General features: G+C 42.7%; 1 protein-coding gene across 3 annotated transcripts in view; it reads right to left on the bottom strand.

Annotated features, from left to right (window-relative positions):
- The window catches only part of mfsd8l1 (major facilitator superfamily domain containing 8-like 1), a 50,898-nt gene that overhangs the window by 15,764 nt on the left and 21,219 nt on the right, over positions 1 to 13,915 (bottom strand). Inside the window, exons 9-12 of one of the 3 annotated variants that reach the window (XM_060940483.1) lie at positions 8,429 to 8,551; positions 7,944 to 8,074; positions 7,571 to 7,652; positions 3,420 to 5,653 (exon numbers count right to left, since the gene is read on the bottom strand). In XM_060940483.1, the coding sequence (XP_060796466.1) occupies positions 7,587 to 7,652; positions 7,944 to 8,074; positions 8,429 to 8,551 (320 nt within the window). In that variant the 3' untranslated portion in view covers positions 3,420 to 5,653; positions 7,571 to 7,586. Of the gene's footprint in view, positions 1 to 3,419; positions 5,706 to 7,570; positions 7,653 to 7,943; positions 8,075 to 8,428; positions 8,552 to 13,915 lie in introns of those variants that run through there. The other 2 variants (XM_060940481.1, XM_060940484.1) reach the window with 2 other exon arrangements.

Consider the following 13,915-nt stretch of genomic DNA (forward strand, 5'->3'; position numbering starts at 1 on the left):
CAGATACTGAAAGCAAAGGTTCACATACTTTTGCCACTCACAGATATGTAATATTGGATCATTTTCCTCAATAAATAAATGACCAAGTATAATATTTTTGTCTCATTTGTTTAACTGGGTTCTCTTTATCTACTTTTAGGACTTGTGCGAAAATCTAATGATGTTTTAGGTCATATTTATGCAGAAATAGAGAAAATTCTAAAGGGTTCACAAACTTTCAAGCACCACTGTACTGATTCGGTGATCACCTGAACCAAATCTTATTTTACAAGGAAAAGTATAAAAAACTGCTACTGTGGTCATCACTATCCTCTTGCAATAGGACCAGTTTGGATGGCAAAAACAGCACTAGTAGTACCTTAAATTTAACTGGAATACAAAAGCATCTATTCATCATGCCAACAGAGTTAAAAAGAAAATTTCTGAGCGCAAAAAAGAAGGGTTCAATACAGGCTTTACTGGCAGAGGGATACACTGAGCATCAGCTTGTTTCCATCCTCAAAATTTCAAAGACAGCAGTTCTTAAGAACAAGGTCAAGCAGCAGACATTGGGAGACAACAAAGTTAGCCTGGCAGAGGGCAAAAAGGACTCTCCACTGACCGGGATGATCGTCAACTCCTTCGAATGTCACTCAACAACCGCAGGATGACATCAAGTGCCCGGCGAAGAAGGTTCGAAACAGGCTCCTCCGGGTGTGGTTGAAGTCATGCAAAGCTAGAAAAAAGCCCTTCATCAATGAGAAGCAAAAAAGAACCAGGCTGAGGTTTGCTAAAGACCATAAGGATTGGGACCATAAGGTCCCAATTTTCAGTTCCCCCCCCCCATCATCTGGGCATCTAATGGTTTTACGGAGATGTGGAGAAGCCTACAAGCCACAGTGTCTTGCACCCACTGTGAAATTTGTTGGAGGATCGGTGATGGTCTGAGCATGCTTCTGCAAGGCTGTAATGGGGCAGATTTTGGTTTGAAGGACATATGAATCAAGCCATGTACAAGGTTATCCTGGAAGAAAACTTGCTTCCTTCTGCTTTGACAATGTTCCTTAACTCTGAGGATTGGGTTTTCCAGCAGGGCAATGCTCCATGCCACACAGCCAGGTCAATCAAGGTGTGGATGGAAGACCACAAGATCAAGACCCTGTCATGGCCAACCCAACCTCCAGATCTGAACCCCATTGAAAACCTCTGGAATGTGATCAAGAGGAAGATGGATGGTCACGAGTCATCAAACAAAGCTGAGCTGATTGAATTTTTGTGCCAGGAGTAACAAAGTCACCCAACAGCAATGTGAAAGACTGGTGGAGAGCATGCCAAGACGCATGAAAGCTGTTATTAAATGTCAGGACTATTTTACCAAATATTAATTTCTGAACTCATCTTCAGTTCAAGCATTAGTATTGTGGTGTTTAAAATTGAATATGATCTTGATTTCTATGTATTACTCAAGATCTGAAAACACTTCATCTTTTTTGTTATTTTGATCAGTAATCATTTTCTGTAATTACATGCTTTAAGTGACGTTTTTATGTGGAATTTGGGGGAAATGTCAGCAGTTTATGGAATAAAAGAAAAAAAGGTTCATGTTCCTCAAACACATACCTATAAATAGTAAAACCAGAGAAACTGACCATTTTGCAGGCGGTCTCTTAATTTTTCCAGAGGTGTGTGTGTGTGCGCGTGTGTGTGTGTGTACACACAGGGGTCAAACATTGCACAGTATTTTTAAATTATTTTACTGGAGACTTAAAAAGCACATTCCTCATTAAAATATCTCTTGAACCGCTTGCTTATGGCAGATTCTACCATAACGGAGGCCAGTTAAGTCCCATCTCCTTAAATTGCTGAACTGATTATTTTGATCATTCTATTAAGTTTTTCTAGTAGCATTTGGGGTCTTGGACATTCACAGTAAATTTTAGGACAGTAGTCCTGGTAACTAATTAATAAAAGCCTGACATGACAGACATGCCAAATGACAATAGAAACACATCGGTTTCTATCATCAAAATCTGACGGACAAACTAATGTCTACCATCATATTCTGACAGACACTCTAGATGACAATAGCAACAAAACTGTTTCTTACATTATTAATCTGACAAATTTAGTAATAATATTAAATACCTCATCACTAGAACCAAATAAAATAAAATATTGAAATAAAAAAGATAAAATTTATTTTCAAAATTGAAATATCAACAATAATTGTCAGAACAGTGACAATAGACACAACTGTGTCACTTTCGCGGGGAAATAACACATTGAAATGGCCTGTCGGCTGAAAGGGTCGCAAGTGGCTCTGATTTTATCTCAACTTACGATAGTTTTCCTCCAGAAAATTTTAAATATGAATGCACAAATATATTCTCAATGTTTCTATCGTCAAAAATTTCTATCATCAGGATAGCTGACTGAAAATCTTACCTTGATTTATTTGATGAAATCTAGCTGTCAGAACTCCAAGTCTTGCCCGGAAGTAAATGTCTGCTGTCACAAAAATCATGCGCAGTAGAATTTCCTCTTTGCGTCAGTCAACATGTGCGTTGTGAGGGCTTGAATTTTGCTATCGTCAGGTGCATTTGACTGACAGACTGACGATAGCATTTTTTTAAAATAACTGTGGGCTTCTCTCGTGAACGAAATAGTTTTTTCGCTGTTAATCTATTTCAACTCTCTCTGTTGACACCCAAAAATGATAAAGCCTGCTTCCACACGATAACTACCAAAGATCCATAATGGCTGAGTCTATCGTCAGGTCATCTGACAGAAATTCACTGACGATAGCAACAGGGATAATGAAAGGGATTTTTAAAATGGGAGTTATGTCTGTCAGATATGTCAAAGAAATAGAACTTTATTCTTTAAAAATCTTTTATTGATATACTCAGTGTATTTTTAAATGACACATGCTGTTTTAGAAGACCAAATACCATATTTTCAATCTTGAAAGTATTACCTCACTGAAAAAAGGACAAGAAAAATTTCTTATTTTGTGGGCAAGTGGTTAATGGATCCAGTTATGGTAGAATCTGCCTTATGCCACAGATTAATATATTCATTGGTATAATTATAATATGAAATTACATCCGTGTATAAAACATTTATAACTAATGGAACTGTACTGTTATTTAGATCCTCTTATATGTTCAAAAGTGGAATACCATGATATTAATTTAACTATTCAAAAAAAAAAAAGAGCAAAAAAAAAAATTCCAATATAAAATTCTAGTAGTCGTTCCCTACAGTCTCACCAAAAAACTTTCTGTGGAAGAACATTTTATCTTTTTTTTTTTAATTTATTATTATTATTATTATTATTATTATTACCTGAGTGATATAATAATTTAAACAATATAAAATTTATTTTGTGATTGTGTTTTTGGTTGCTGAGTGATGACCACATTAAAAGATGAATGGACCAAAACCACAGACAAATAAAAATGAAATGAAACTGTAACTGCTGCTATTTATACGCTTGGATGATTTCTGAAATGAAATATTTAATGATGCATCTCTAGTTGCGGATCCGAGGGCTGTGCTTTTCTCGTACTACGCGAGTGCTCGCTCTGTCAGATGTCACAACCATTACGCTCTCATTAATAACACTACATGCAGCACAACATTATCTGTCATCCCAAACTCCGTTATCTTTATAAACAAAAGAAAAAGAGGTGTTTGACAGATCATATTTTAATAATAAATTTCAGTATTGTCACTTAAAATAAGATAACACATTTTCACATTGCATAGAGTTACTGTGTAGCAAAGTTATATTTGGGACAGAAACTAAAGGAGGTGAAATTAGTTCATGTTTATAACAGGTTTTAATCATTTGTTCTAAAGTTACTAAAATGTAGTGTGGTTTTTATTTGTTAGGTTTCTGACATCACTGAAAAGAAGTACCTCGGACCCAAACATTCTGCCTTTGTAGTTTGTTTTAGGATATTTTGTCATGTATTATAGGTATATCGTATATCCCTACATAGTGCAATAACATTTAAATACAATAATAATAATAATAATAATAATAATAATAACAAATAATAATAATAACAACAACAACAATAATAAATGTACATCAATAATCCATCAGAATTGTAAAAAAAAAAAAAATCAATTCACACCCATGATTGGAACCCAAGTTTCACAAGCCCCTCATCTTACAGCTATAAATCCTGATTTATGTTGTGTAAAATCCGGGTGTGGTTATAAATCATCATTTACAGATCAGGTGAATAACTAGATAGAGAGAAGAGTGGGCATGGCCAGGAGGATGACTCCGAAGAGCTAAAGCCAAGAGATGGTTAAAGTGCTAAGAGAACAGAGCAAGACAGAGCTAAAGGCCAACGAATATCTCTAATCTGCAGGGCATGGGGGCAGCCATGGCCTGAAAGGTCGTTGGTTCAATTCCCAGGACTGGCAAGAAAAATGTGAGAATGAACAGCACTTTCATAACATTTTCCCCTCCCTCTGTATCATGGCTGAAGTGCCCTTGAGCAAGGCACCTAACCCCTAACTGCTCCATGGGCACTGTAGCATTGCTGCCCACTGCTCTGGGTGTGTGTTCATTACTTCAGATGGGTTAAACGCAGAGAGGAATTTCACTGTGCTTGTGTACATGTGACAAAGGCTTAAAAAAAAAAAAAAGGCTACAAAATTTATACTTCTGCATCGAATCTACACCGTACCTTACACCGTATCCTGACTTGCACCTCTCCAGTAATGTAACTACGTACACATCGTGCCGACGCAGACGACAACAACAACTGTGACTGGCCAGTCCGCTTGATGGCATCGCATTTCTGGCTGCTCTTTCTTCTCCGCAAAAACCCTCCATCATGATATACTTTTAATATAAATATATAAAATGTGAGGCTCTGTAGTGGCTGTAGAACATTATAACAGCCCGTTAAAAAAGTCTGTCAAAGAAAACTGCATTCGCAAATGGAAAGGAAAGAGAGAGAAGGGTAATGAGGAAGAGAGGAGAAGAGAGACTGGTGCAAGCAACATGTTCGTGGATCAGGAATATGTTGGAGTAGAAAGTGAAGAGAAGTAGGAAGTGATTTGAAGCAGAAAGGCACACGAACCTTAGACACCGCAGACAGAGACGTTTGAATTTATGCTGGTCTTGGAAAGAACAATGTTAATGTCAAAAGTGTCACACCCCTGTCCTCCCTTGATCCAGAGGGATATGGGTAGCAGTAGGTGGATGCCGAGATGCAGAGAACTAAGAGGGCAGGGCAAAGTAGATGGCTGAAGAGAGCTAAAAGCAGACAAGTAAAGGTGGATATCTTAAGAGAGGGTGAGGTCAGGTGACAGGTTAGCATTGGGGATGGGGCCAAGTGGTGATCTTCAGAAAACTACATTGGTGAGGTCAAATGTCGGCTCCAGAGAACCAGCTTGTAAAGTCTGAACTGGAAACGTTTATAAAATTCTGTTATAACAGATTTGCAAAAGTCTTTATATAATAAGCCTGGACACTGCGAGTGTATCAGTGTGTGCTGTGTGTGTGTTCATCATTAAAAAATAAAAATAAAAAAAATAAAAATGATTGCTTTGGATTTCAGTGTAGCATTTAAATGATACAAATAATAAATATTTTGGTCACTGCATGCTGTACACCTCGTTCATTCCACATCCCCTTTACTGCAGTCTGTAGAGGAAATACACACTCGCTTTACAAACACAGTGTGTTAAACACCATCCTGAGGACAGATAAGGAATCAAATGAATTAAAAAAAAAAAACTAAAATCAAAACCACAGTTTGTGGCTTCCAAATATGACTAGAAGCTAGTTATGTGATGATCAAGATACAAATATTTGAAATAGTTCCATCGTTAAAGCTAGACAGCCTTTCGATTTCATAAAATCGATGAAATTTAGTTCCCTCTGAAATTTGGTCATTGTGATACATGTTTATTTCTGTAATATATCCCAAAATATCAGGACATTCTGTGGCTGGGAAGTTATTTAATTTGAAGGGATTCCTGAGCAAATAATGTGCATGAAATCGCTCGTTTCGCGCAGTCAAGCAGACAGAGTTAGTCCGTGTGCGCATGTGCAGGTTTACCTTTGACCATGCACTGACAGTTACATCATTCTGTCGCTAAATGAGCAGCTGATCACACCGAGGTGCTCGCTGACCGCCGCTATTTATTAGTTTGGTCCTGCGTTTCCTTTCCTTCGCAAAATAACGACTTTTCTTCTTGCTTTCTGTTACTGTAGTCAGTCTTTCACGTTTCATTCGCGTCCTCCATTTTTCTCTCATTTCAAATTTGTATCCCACAATGCCTTGCGTGAACAGGGGAAGCCCACCACGTGATGCATGATGATGTATCTTGAATTGTGTCATGGTGAAGCAAGAAAAAATAGCAGAGAATTTAGGGCCATGTGGCCCTAAATTCATTAATTGTTCTATTTTAAAAAAAACAAAATTGGAAGTCTGTGATTTGAATTCAGTAGCTTTCGGTCCACTAAACAATAATTGGGTGTCAGGGAAAATTGTTTTTATGACCTACACTTGAAAAATCTGAAAGGCAGTCTACCTTTAACACTGTGCTGTACTGAATTGTGCAATAACTGTTGGACTGAGGTTTTTTATGGTGTGTGTAGGGAGTGGACAGTGTGTGTGTGTGTGTGGGGGGTATTTGTTATCTGTGATGATGTTATATGTTGTTGTGTTATATGTGCTATGTATGATGCCAATGCCCTGTAAGCCCAAGACAAATTTCTCTGTATAGAGACAATAAAGATCAATCAATAAAGATCAATCAATCGAATTTTAACCCCCCTGGAAAAAAAAACCCCACAAGAAACACAAAACCCCCCTCAAGGAAAGAAGCAACCACAATGCCATACATGTTTAATATACATAAAAATAAAAACTGTGACATTAATAAACAACAAATAATAGTAGATTCTGTGTGGTAGAGATAATAAAATTGCATGAAATCCCATGTGTCAGCACATACCGCATAAAATCTGCTCTAAGCCTTTAAAGAAAACTGAATTTCAACAAATTACATTTCTTTTCACTTGAATTTTATAGATAATGAATGCAGTTGAGTGTAACTGTCTGAATCTGATTGTTCAATACGGAGTTATTTAACACCGAGACGAAATGAAATGTATCTGAATTTCCTGTTTGATTTTCCATCCTCTCTACTTTAATGTCAAAACGTGATGCCACTATAATTAATCATTTAACTTCAGTGATACTGACACACCAAGTTGCTTTGGTCAGAAATCCTTCATTTTAAACTAAACTTTTTTTTTTGCATAAAACACACACACGCACACACACAGAACATGGTCAGGTAGAAATGTGTGGAGTTTTTTAGTGCGTATAATGCAGGCTGACATGGTCATGTACAGACTTCATAAAGAAAAAAAATCCAGGTAAGAAAAGATTTCAGGAGTGAACTTTAGTTTAGATCCTTAAAGGATTGTGTTCATATTTAATTATGTAGAGAGAAGCGTGAAAATTTGTACACCTTTACTTCGTTATGATGAAACCAGCACATACATTTCATGCAATGTATCTGATATACTGTATATAGCTGGTCATACCTGTTTGGGTCACGTCTCATTCCTCAGTGTGCTCCACTGTAGTGCGCTCGACGAGCCGCTTGTATGAGAAGGCCATCATAATCTAAGAGAAAAGTCACAAAATTACCAGCAGAGGGCAATAAAGTGCAAAAAAGTCAAAATGGAGTCAGTCATCATTTCCAGTGTTCCAGCTGTTTCAAACACCCTAGACAATGACCCCATCACATGAGTGTGTACTTTCAGGAACAAAGTATTAAATTGATCATTTAATGACTGAGTAATGAAGCAGCCTTGATGAGGAGTGGACAAGAGTGAATTAAAACAGGATTGGAACACAGCCAAAATGCAGCCTTGGTTTCTGTAATGATCTTTTTGAACATGCACACACACTTACAGTAAGCAGTGCCAGTAAGCCCATCATCACTCCCAGCATCACGTAAAGATTAAAGGTTAAACTTCCAGCCCATAACGGACCCAGAATAGTGGCCAAACCTCCGACAGAGCGCCGAATTCCCTGACTGAAACCTAAACACACACAAGAACAAATTTTTTTATTTCAATTCTTTAATTACTTGCTTCATTAATTAAACAAACCAAATTGCACCAGTTACACCCCTACCTGCACTTTTATGCATAAATAAGCTAACACACAGGTGATTGGCTAGCGTCAGTCTGATTGACATGAGAGACAAAAAGCTGGCCCCTCCCATCCACAGAACACAACTGTTATACTAATGGACTTCAGACCACAGATTCTATCACTGGAATCTGATCTCATGATATCTTGAAAATGATAATATAAATTAAAAAAAAGTGTCTAAATCATCATCATCCTCCTATTCTCATTATGAAATATTATTTACTTCAGTGTTGTTTCACCTTGTGTTTTCTCAGCAGTCACTTTGGAGAAGAGGGACACCTGAGCAACGGCAATAAAGGGCAGACCCAGAACCTGCAGGAAAACGCCAACGATGAACTCCATTAACTGCCACGAGAACCCACCTGCAGCAGAAGAAGAAAGCTAAACTCAAAATGATCTGATAAATCTGGTCCTGCCACACACACAAAGTGACTCAAGCACTCCATCCAGCTACTACTAGCGTGAATACACAGGTTTCGTGTGTGTGTGTGGTTTTACTGGGCTTTAAATGATTTACTTGTGTAAGTTATTTTCATCTCCTTCTGAGATGATACAGCACACATCTTAATGAGTCAGAGCATTTTCATTATGATACAATGTGATTAGCTAAAGAAAAAAGGACATACACCCTTGATTAGCACTGGTGGGTACAAAGGCCATGCCTTTTTCACTGAGACTGAGAGGTACGAAGCCCACACCTCCTTTACTGAGACTGATATGCAGAGGCCACATCTACACTGGGACTGACAGGCACAGAGGTCACACCTACTTCATCGGGATTGACAGGCACAGAGGTCACACTTACTTCGTAGAGACTGACGGGTACAGAGGCCACACTTACTTCATAGGGACTGACGGGTACAGAAGCCACACCTACTTCATAGGGAGTGACAGGCACAAAAGCCACAACTGCTTTGGGGGGATGGATTGATGGGCATTGAGGCCACACCTACTTCATAGGGACTGACGGGTACAGAGGCCACACTTAATTCATAGGGATTGACGGGTACAGAGGCCACACTTACTTCGTAGGGATTGACGGGTACAGAGGCCACACTTACTTCGTAGGGATTGACGGGTACAGAGGCCACACTTACTTCGTAGGGATTGACGGGTACAGAGGCCACACTTACTTCGTAGGGATTGACGGGTACAGAGGCCACACTTACTTCGTAGGGATTGACGGGTACAGAGGCCACACTTACTTCGTAGGGATTGACGGGTACAGAGGCCACACTTACTTCGTAGGGATTGACGGGTACAGAGGCCACACTTACTTCGTAGGGATTGACGGGTACAGAGGCCACACTTACTTCGTAGGGATTGACGGGTACAGAGGCCACACTTACTTCGTAGGGATTGACGGGTACAGAGGCCACACTTACTTCGTAGGGATTGACGGGTACAGAGGCCACACTTACTTCGTAGGGATTGACGGGTACAGAGGCCACACTTACTTCGTAGGGATTGACGGGTACAGAGGCCACACTTACTTCGTAGGGATTGACGGGTACAGAGGCCACACTTACTTCGTAGGGATTGACGGGTACAGAGGCCACACTTACTTCGTAGGGATTGACGGGTACAGAGGCCACACTTACTTCGTAGGGATTGAAGGGGACAGAGGCCACACTTACTTCGTAGGGATTGACAGGTACAGAGGCCACACCTACTTCATAGGGAGTGACAGGCACAAAAGTCACAACTGCTTTGGGGGGGATGGATTGATAGGCACTGAGGCCACACCTACTTCATAGGGACTGACAGGTACAGAGGCCACACTTACTTCATAGGGACTGACGGGTACAGAGGCTACACTTACTTCAGAGAGACTGACGGGTACAGAGGCTACACTTACTTCAGAGAGACTGACGGGTACAGAGGCCACACTTACTTCAGAGAGACTAACGAGTACAGAGGCCACACTTCCTTCATAGGGACTGACGGGTACAGAGGCCACACTTCCTTCATAGGGACTGACGGGTACAGAGGCCACACTTACTTCATAGGGACTGACAGGTACAGAGGCCACACTTACTTCATAGGGACTGACAGGTACAGAGGCCACACCTGCTTCATGGGGAGTGACAGGCACAAAAGCTACAACTGCTTTGGGGGGATGGATTGATGGGCACAGAGGCCACACCTATTTCATAGGGACTGACAGGCACAGAGGCCACACTTACTTCATAGGGACTGACGGGTACAGAGGCCACACTTACTTCATAGGGATTGACGGGTACAGAGGCCACACTTACTTCGTAGGGATTGACGGGGACAGAGGCCACACTTACTTCGTAGGGATTGACGGGGACAGAGGCCACACTTACTTCGTAGGGATTGACGGGGACAGAGGCCACACTTACTTCGTAGGGATTGACGGGTACAGAGGCCACACTTACTTCGTAGGGATTGACGGGTACAGAGGCCACACTTACTTCGTAGGGATTGACGGGTACAGAGGCCACACTTACTTCGTAGGGATTGACGGGTACAGAGGCCACACCTACTTCATAGGGAGTGACAGGCACAAAAGTCACAACTGCTTTGGGGGGGATGGATTGATAGGCACTGAGGCCACACCTACTTCATAGGGACTGACAGGTACAGAGGCCACACTTACTTCATAGGGACTGACGGGTACAGAGGCTACACTTACTTCAGAGAGACTGACGGGTACAGAGGCTACACTTACTTCAGAGAGACTGACGGGTACAGAGGCCACACTTACTTCAGAGAGACTAACGAGTACAGAGGCCACACTTCCTTCATAGGGACTGACGGGTACAGAGGCCACACTTCCTTCATAGGGACTGACGGGTACAGAGGCCACACTTCCTTCATAGGGACTGACGGGTACAGAGGCCACACTTACTTCATAGGGACTGACAGGTACAGAGGCCACACTTACTTCATAGGGACTGACAGGTACAGAGGCCACACCTGCTTCATGGGGAGTGACAGGCACAAAAGCTACAACTGCTTTGGGGGGATGGATTGATGGGCACAGAGGCCACACCTATTTCATAGGGACTGACAGGCACAGAGGCCACACTTACTTCATAGGGACTGACGGGTACAGAGGCCACACTTACTTCATAGGGATTGACGGGTACAGAGGCCACACTTACTTCGTAGGGATTGACGGGGACAGAGGCCACACTTACTTCGTAGGGATTGACGGGGACAGAGGCCACACTTACTTCGTAGGGATTGACGGGGACAGAGGCCACACTTACTTCGTAGGGATTGACGGGGACAGAGGCCACACTTACTTCGTAGGGATTGACGGGGACAGAGGCCACACTTACTTCGTAGGGATTGACGGGGACAGAGGCCACACTTACTTCGTAGGGATTGATGGGGACAGAGGCCACACTTACTTCGTAGGGATTGACGGGGACAGAGGCCACACTTACTTCGTAGGGATTGACGGGGACAGAGGCCACACCTACTTCATAGGGAGTGACAGGCACAAAAGTCACAACTGCTTTGGGGGGATGGATTGATAGGCACTGAGGCCACACCTACTTCACAGGGACTGACAGGTACAGAGGCCACACTTACTTCATAGGGACTGACGGGTACAGAGGCCACACCTACTTCATAGGGAGTGACAGGCACAAAAGCCACAACTGCTTTGGGGGGATGGATTGATGGGCACTGAGGCCACACCTACTCCATAGGGACTGACAGGTACAGAGGCCACACTTACTTCATAGGGACTGATGGGTACAGAGGACACACTTACTTCATAGGGGCTGACGGGTACAGAGGACACACTTGCTTCATAGGGGCTGACGGGTACAGAGGACACACTTGCTTCATAGGGGCTGACGGGTACAGAGGCCACACCTACTTCATGGGGAGTGACAGGCACAAAAGCCACAACTGCTTTGGGGGGATGGATTGATGGGCACTGAGGCCACACCTACTTCATAGGGACTGACAGGTACAGAGGCCACACTTACTTCATAGGGACTGATGGGTACAGAGGCCACACTTACTTCATAGGGATTGACGGGTACAGAGGCCACACTTACTTCGTAGGGATTGACGGGTACAGAGGCCACACTTACTTCGTAGGGATTGACGGGTACAGAGGCCACACCTACTTCATAGGCAGTGACAGGCACAAAAGTCACAACTGCTTTGGGGGGATGGATTGATGGGCATTGAGGCCACACCTACTTCATAGGGACTGACAGGTACAGAGGCCACAATTACTTCATAGGGACTGACGAGTACAGAGGCTACACTTACTTCATAGGGACTGACGGGTACAGAGGCCACACTTCCTTCATAGGGACTGATGGGTACAGAGGCCACACTTCCTTCGTAGGGATTGACGGGTACAGAGGCCACACTTACTTCGTAGGGATTGACGGGTACAGAGGCCACACTTACTTCGTAGGGATTGACGGGTACAGAGGCCACACTTACTTCGTAGGGATTGACGGGTACAGAGGCCACACCTACTTCATGGGGAGTGACAGGCACAAAAGCCACAACTGCTTTGGGGGGATGGATTGATAGGCACTGAGGCCACACCTACTTCATAGGGACTGACAGGTACAGAGGCCACACCTACTTCATAGGGACTGACAAGTACAGAGGCCACACTTACTTCATAGGGACTGACGGGTACAGAGGCCACACCTACTTCATAGGGACTGACGGGTACAGAGGCCACACTTACTTCATAGGGTCTGACGGGTACAGAGGCCACACCTACTTCATGGGGAGTGACAGGCACAAAAGCCACAACTGCTTTGGGGGGATGGATTGATAGGCACTGAGGCCACACCTACTTCATGGGGACTGACAGGTACAGAGGCCACACTTACTTCATAGGGACTGACGGGTACAGAGGCCACACCTACTTCATAGGGACTGACGGGTACAGAGGCCACACTTACTTCATAGGGTCTGACGGGTACAGAGGCCACACCTACTTCATGGGGAGTGACAGGCACAAAAGCCACAACTGCTTTGGGGGGATGGATTGATAGGCACTGAGGCCACATCTACTTCATAGGGACTGACGGGTACAGAGCAGAGGCGTGTTTAGCCTATTTTTGGGGGTGCTCAAGCACCCCCAAAAACGAGCTCAGCACCCCCTAGCTCAGCACCCTCAAAAACACTGCTTTTGGACGTAATTTTCAGAAATAAGTGCCCTTGCGCACTGCGCAATGAATGTGTGCGCGGGCGTGTGTGTGTTCTTGAATTCACCTGTTACGTGATAGTTCTATGACCAGTAAAATACCTCTCCTCCTTGCGTCCCCTCTGATTGGGTTGCCTGTCTGCGCGAGTGCTTGCTACGACATGGTGTTTTTTTTAACTGGATTCCACGCCGATGAGGAACTCGAAGTAGCACCTGAGTATTACTGGCATAGCGAGATGTGAAGGTACGGACTGGAGTTAAGTAATTACTGTTCAAAATGAATATCTCCAACATTACAAATGCAGTAGTAGGTCTTGTTTAGTTAAAAATATAATGTAAATATTGTAAATGTGTAGATATCATAGTTTATTGGGTCAGCTTCTGTTAAAACATTGCATAAGTCTAGTCTTGTCTAGTCTAGTCTTCTTGTCTAGTTAAGTCTAGTCTAAATGCGGAATAAACGTGGAAACACTGTCGTTCAAGCCAGGTGCCTCGGTCAGCTCTGGGGGCTAAGCACCCCCAAAGATCAGATGCAAGAATCGCCCCTAGTACAGAGGCCACA

Source organism: Neoarius graeffei, chromosome 15 (genome assembly GCF_027579695.1).
Source record: "Neoarius graeffei isolate fNeoGra1 chromosome 15, fNeoGra1.pri, whole genome shotgun sequence".
Lineage (NCBI taxonomy): Eukaryota > Metazoa > Chordata > Actinopteri > Siluriformes > Ariidae > Neoarius > Neoarius graeffei.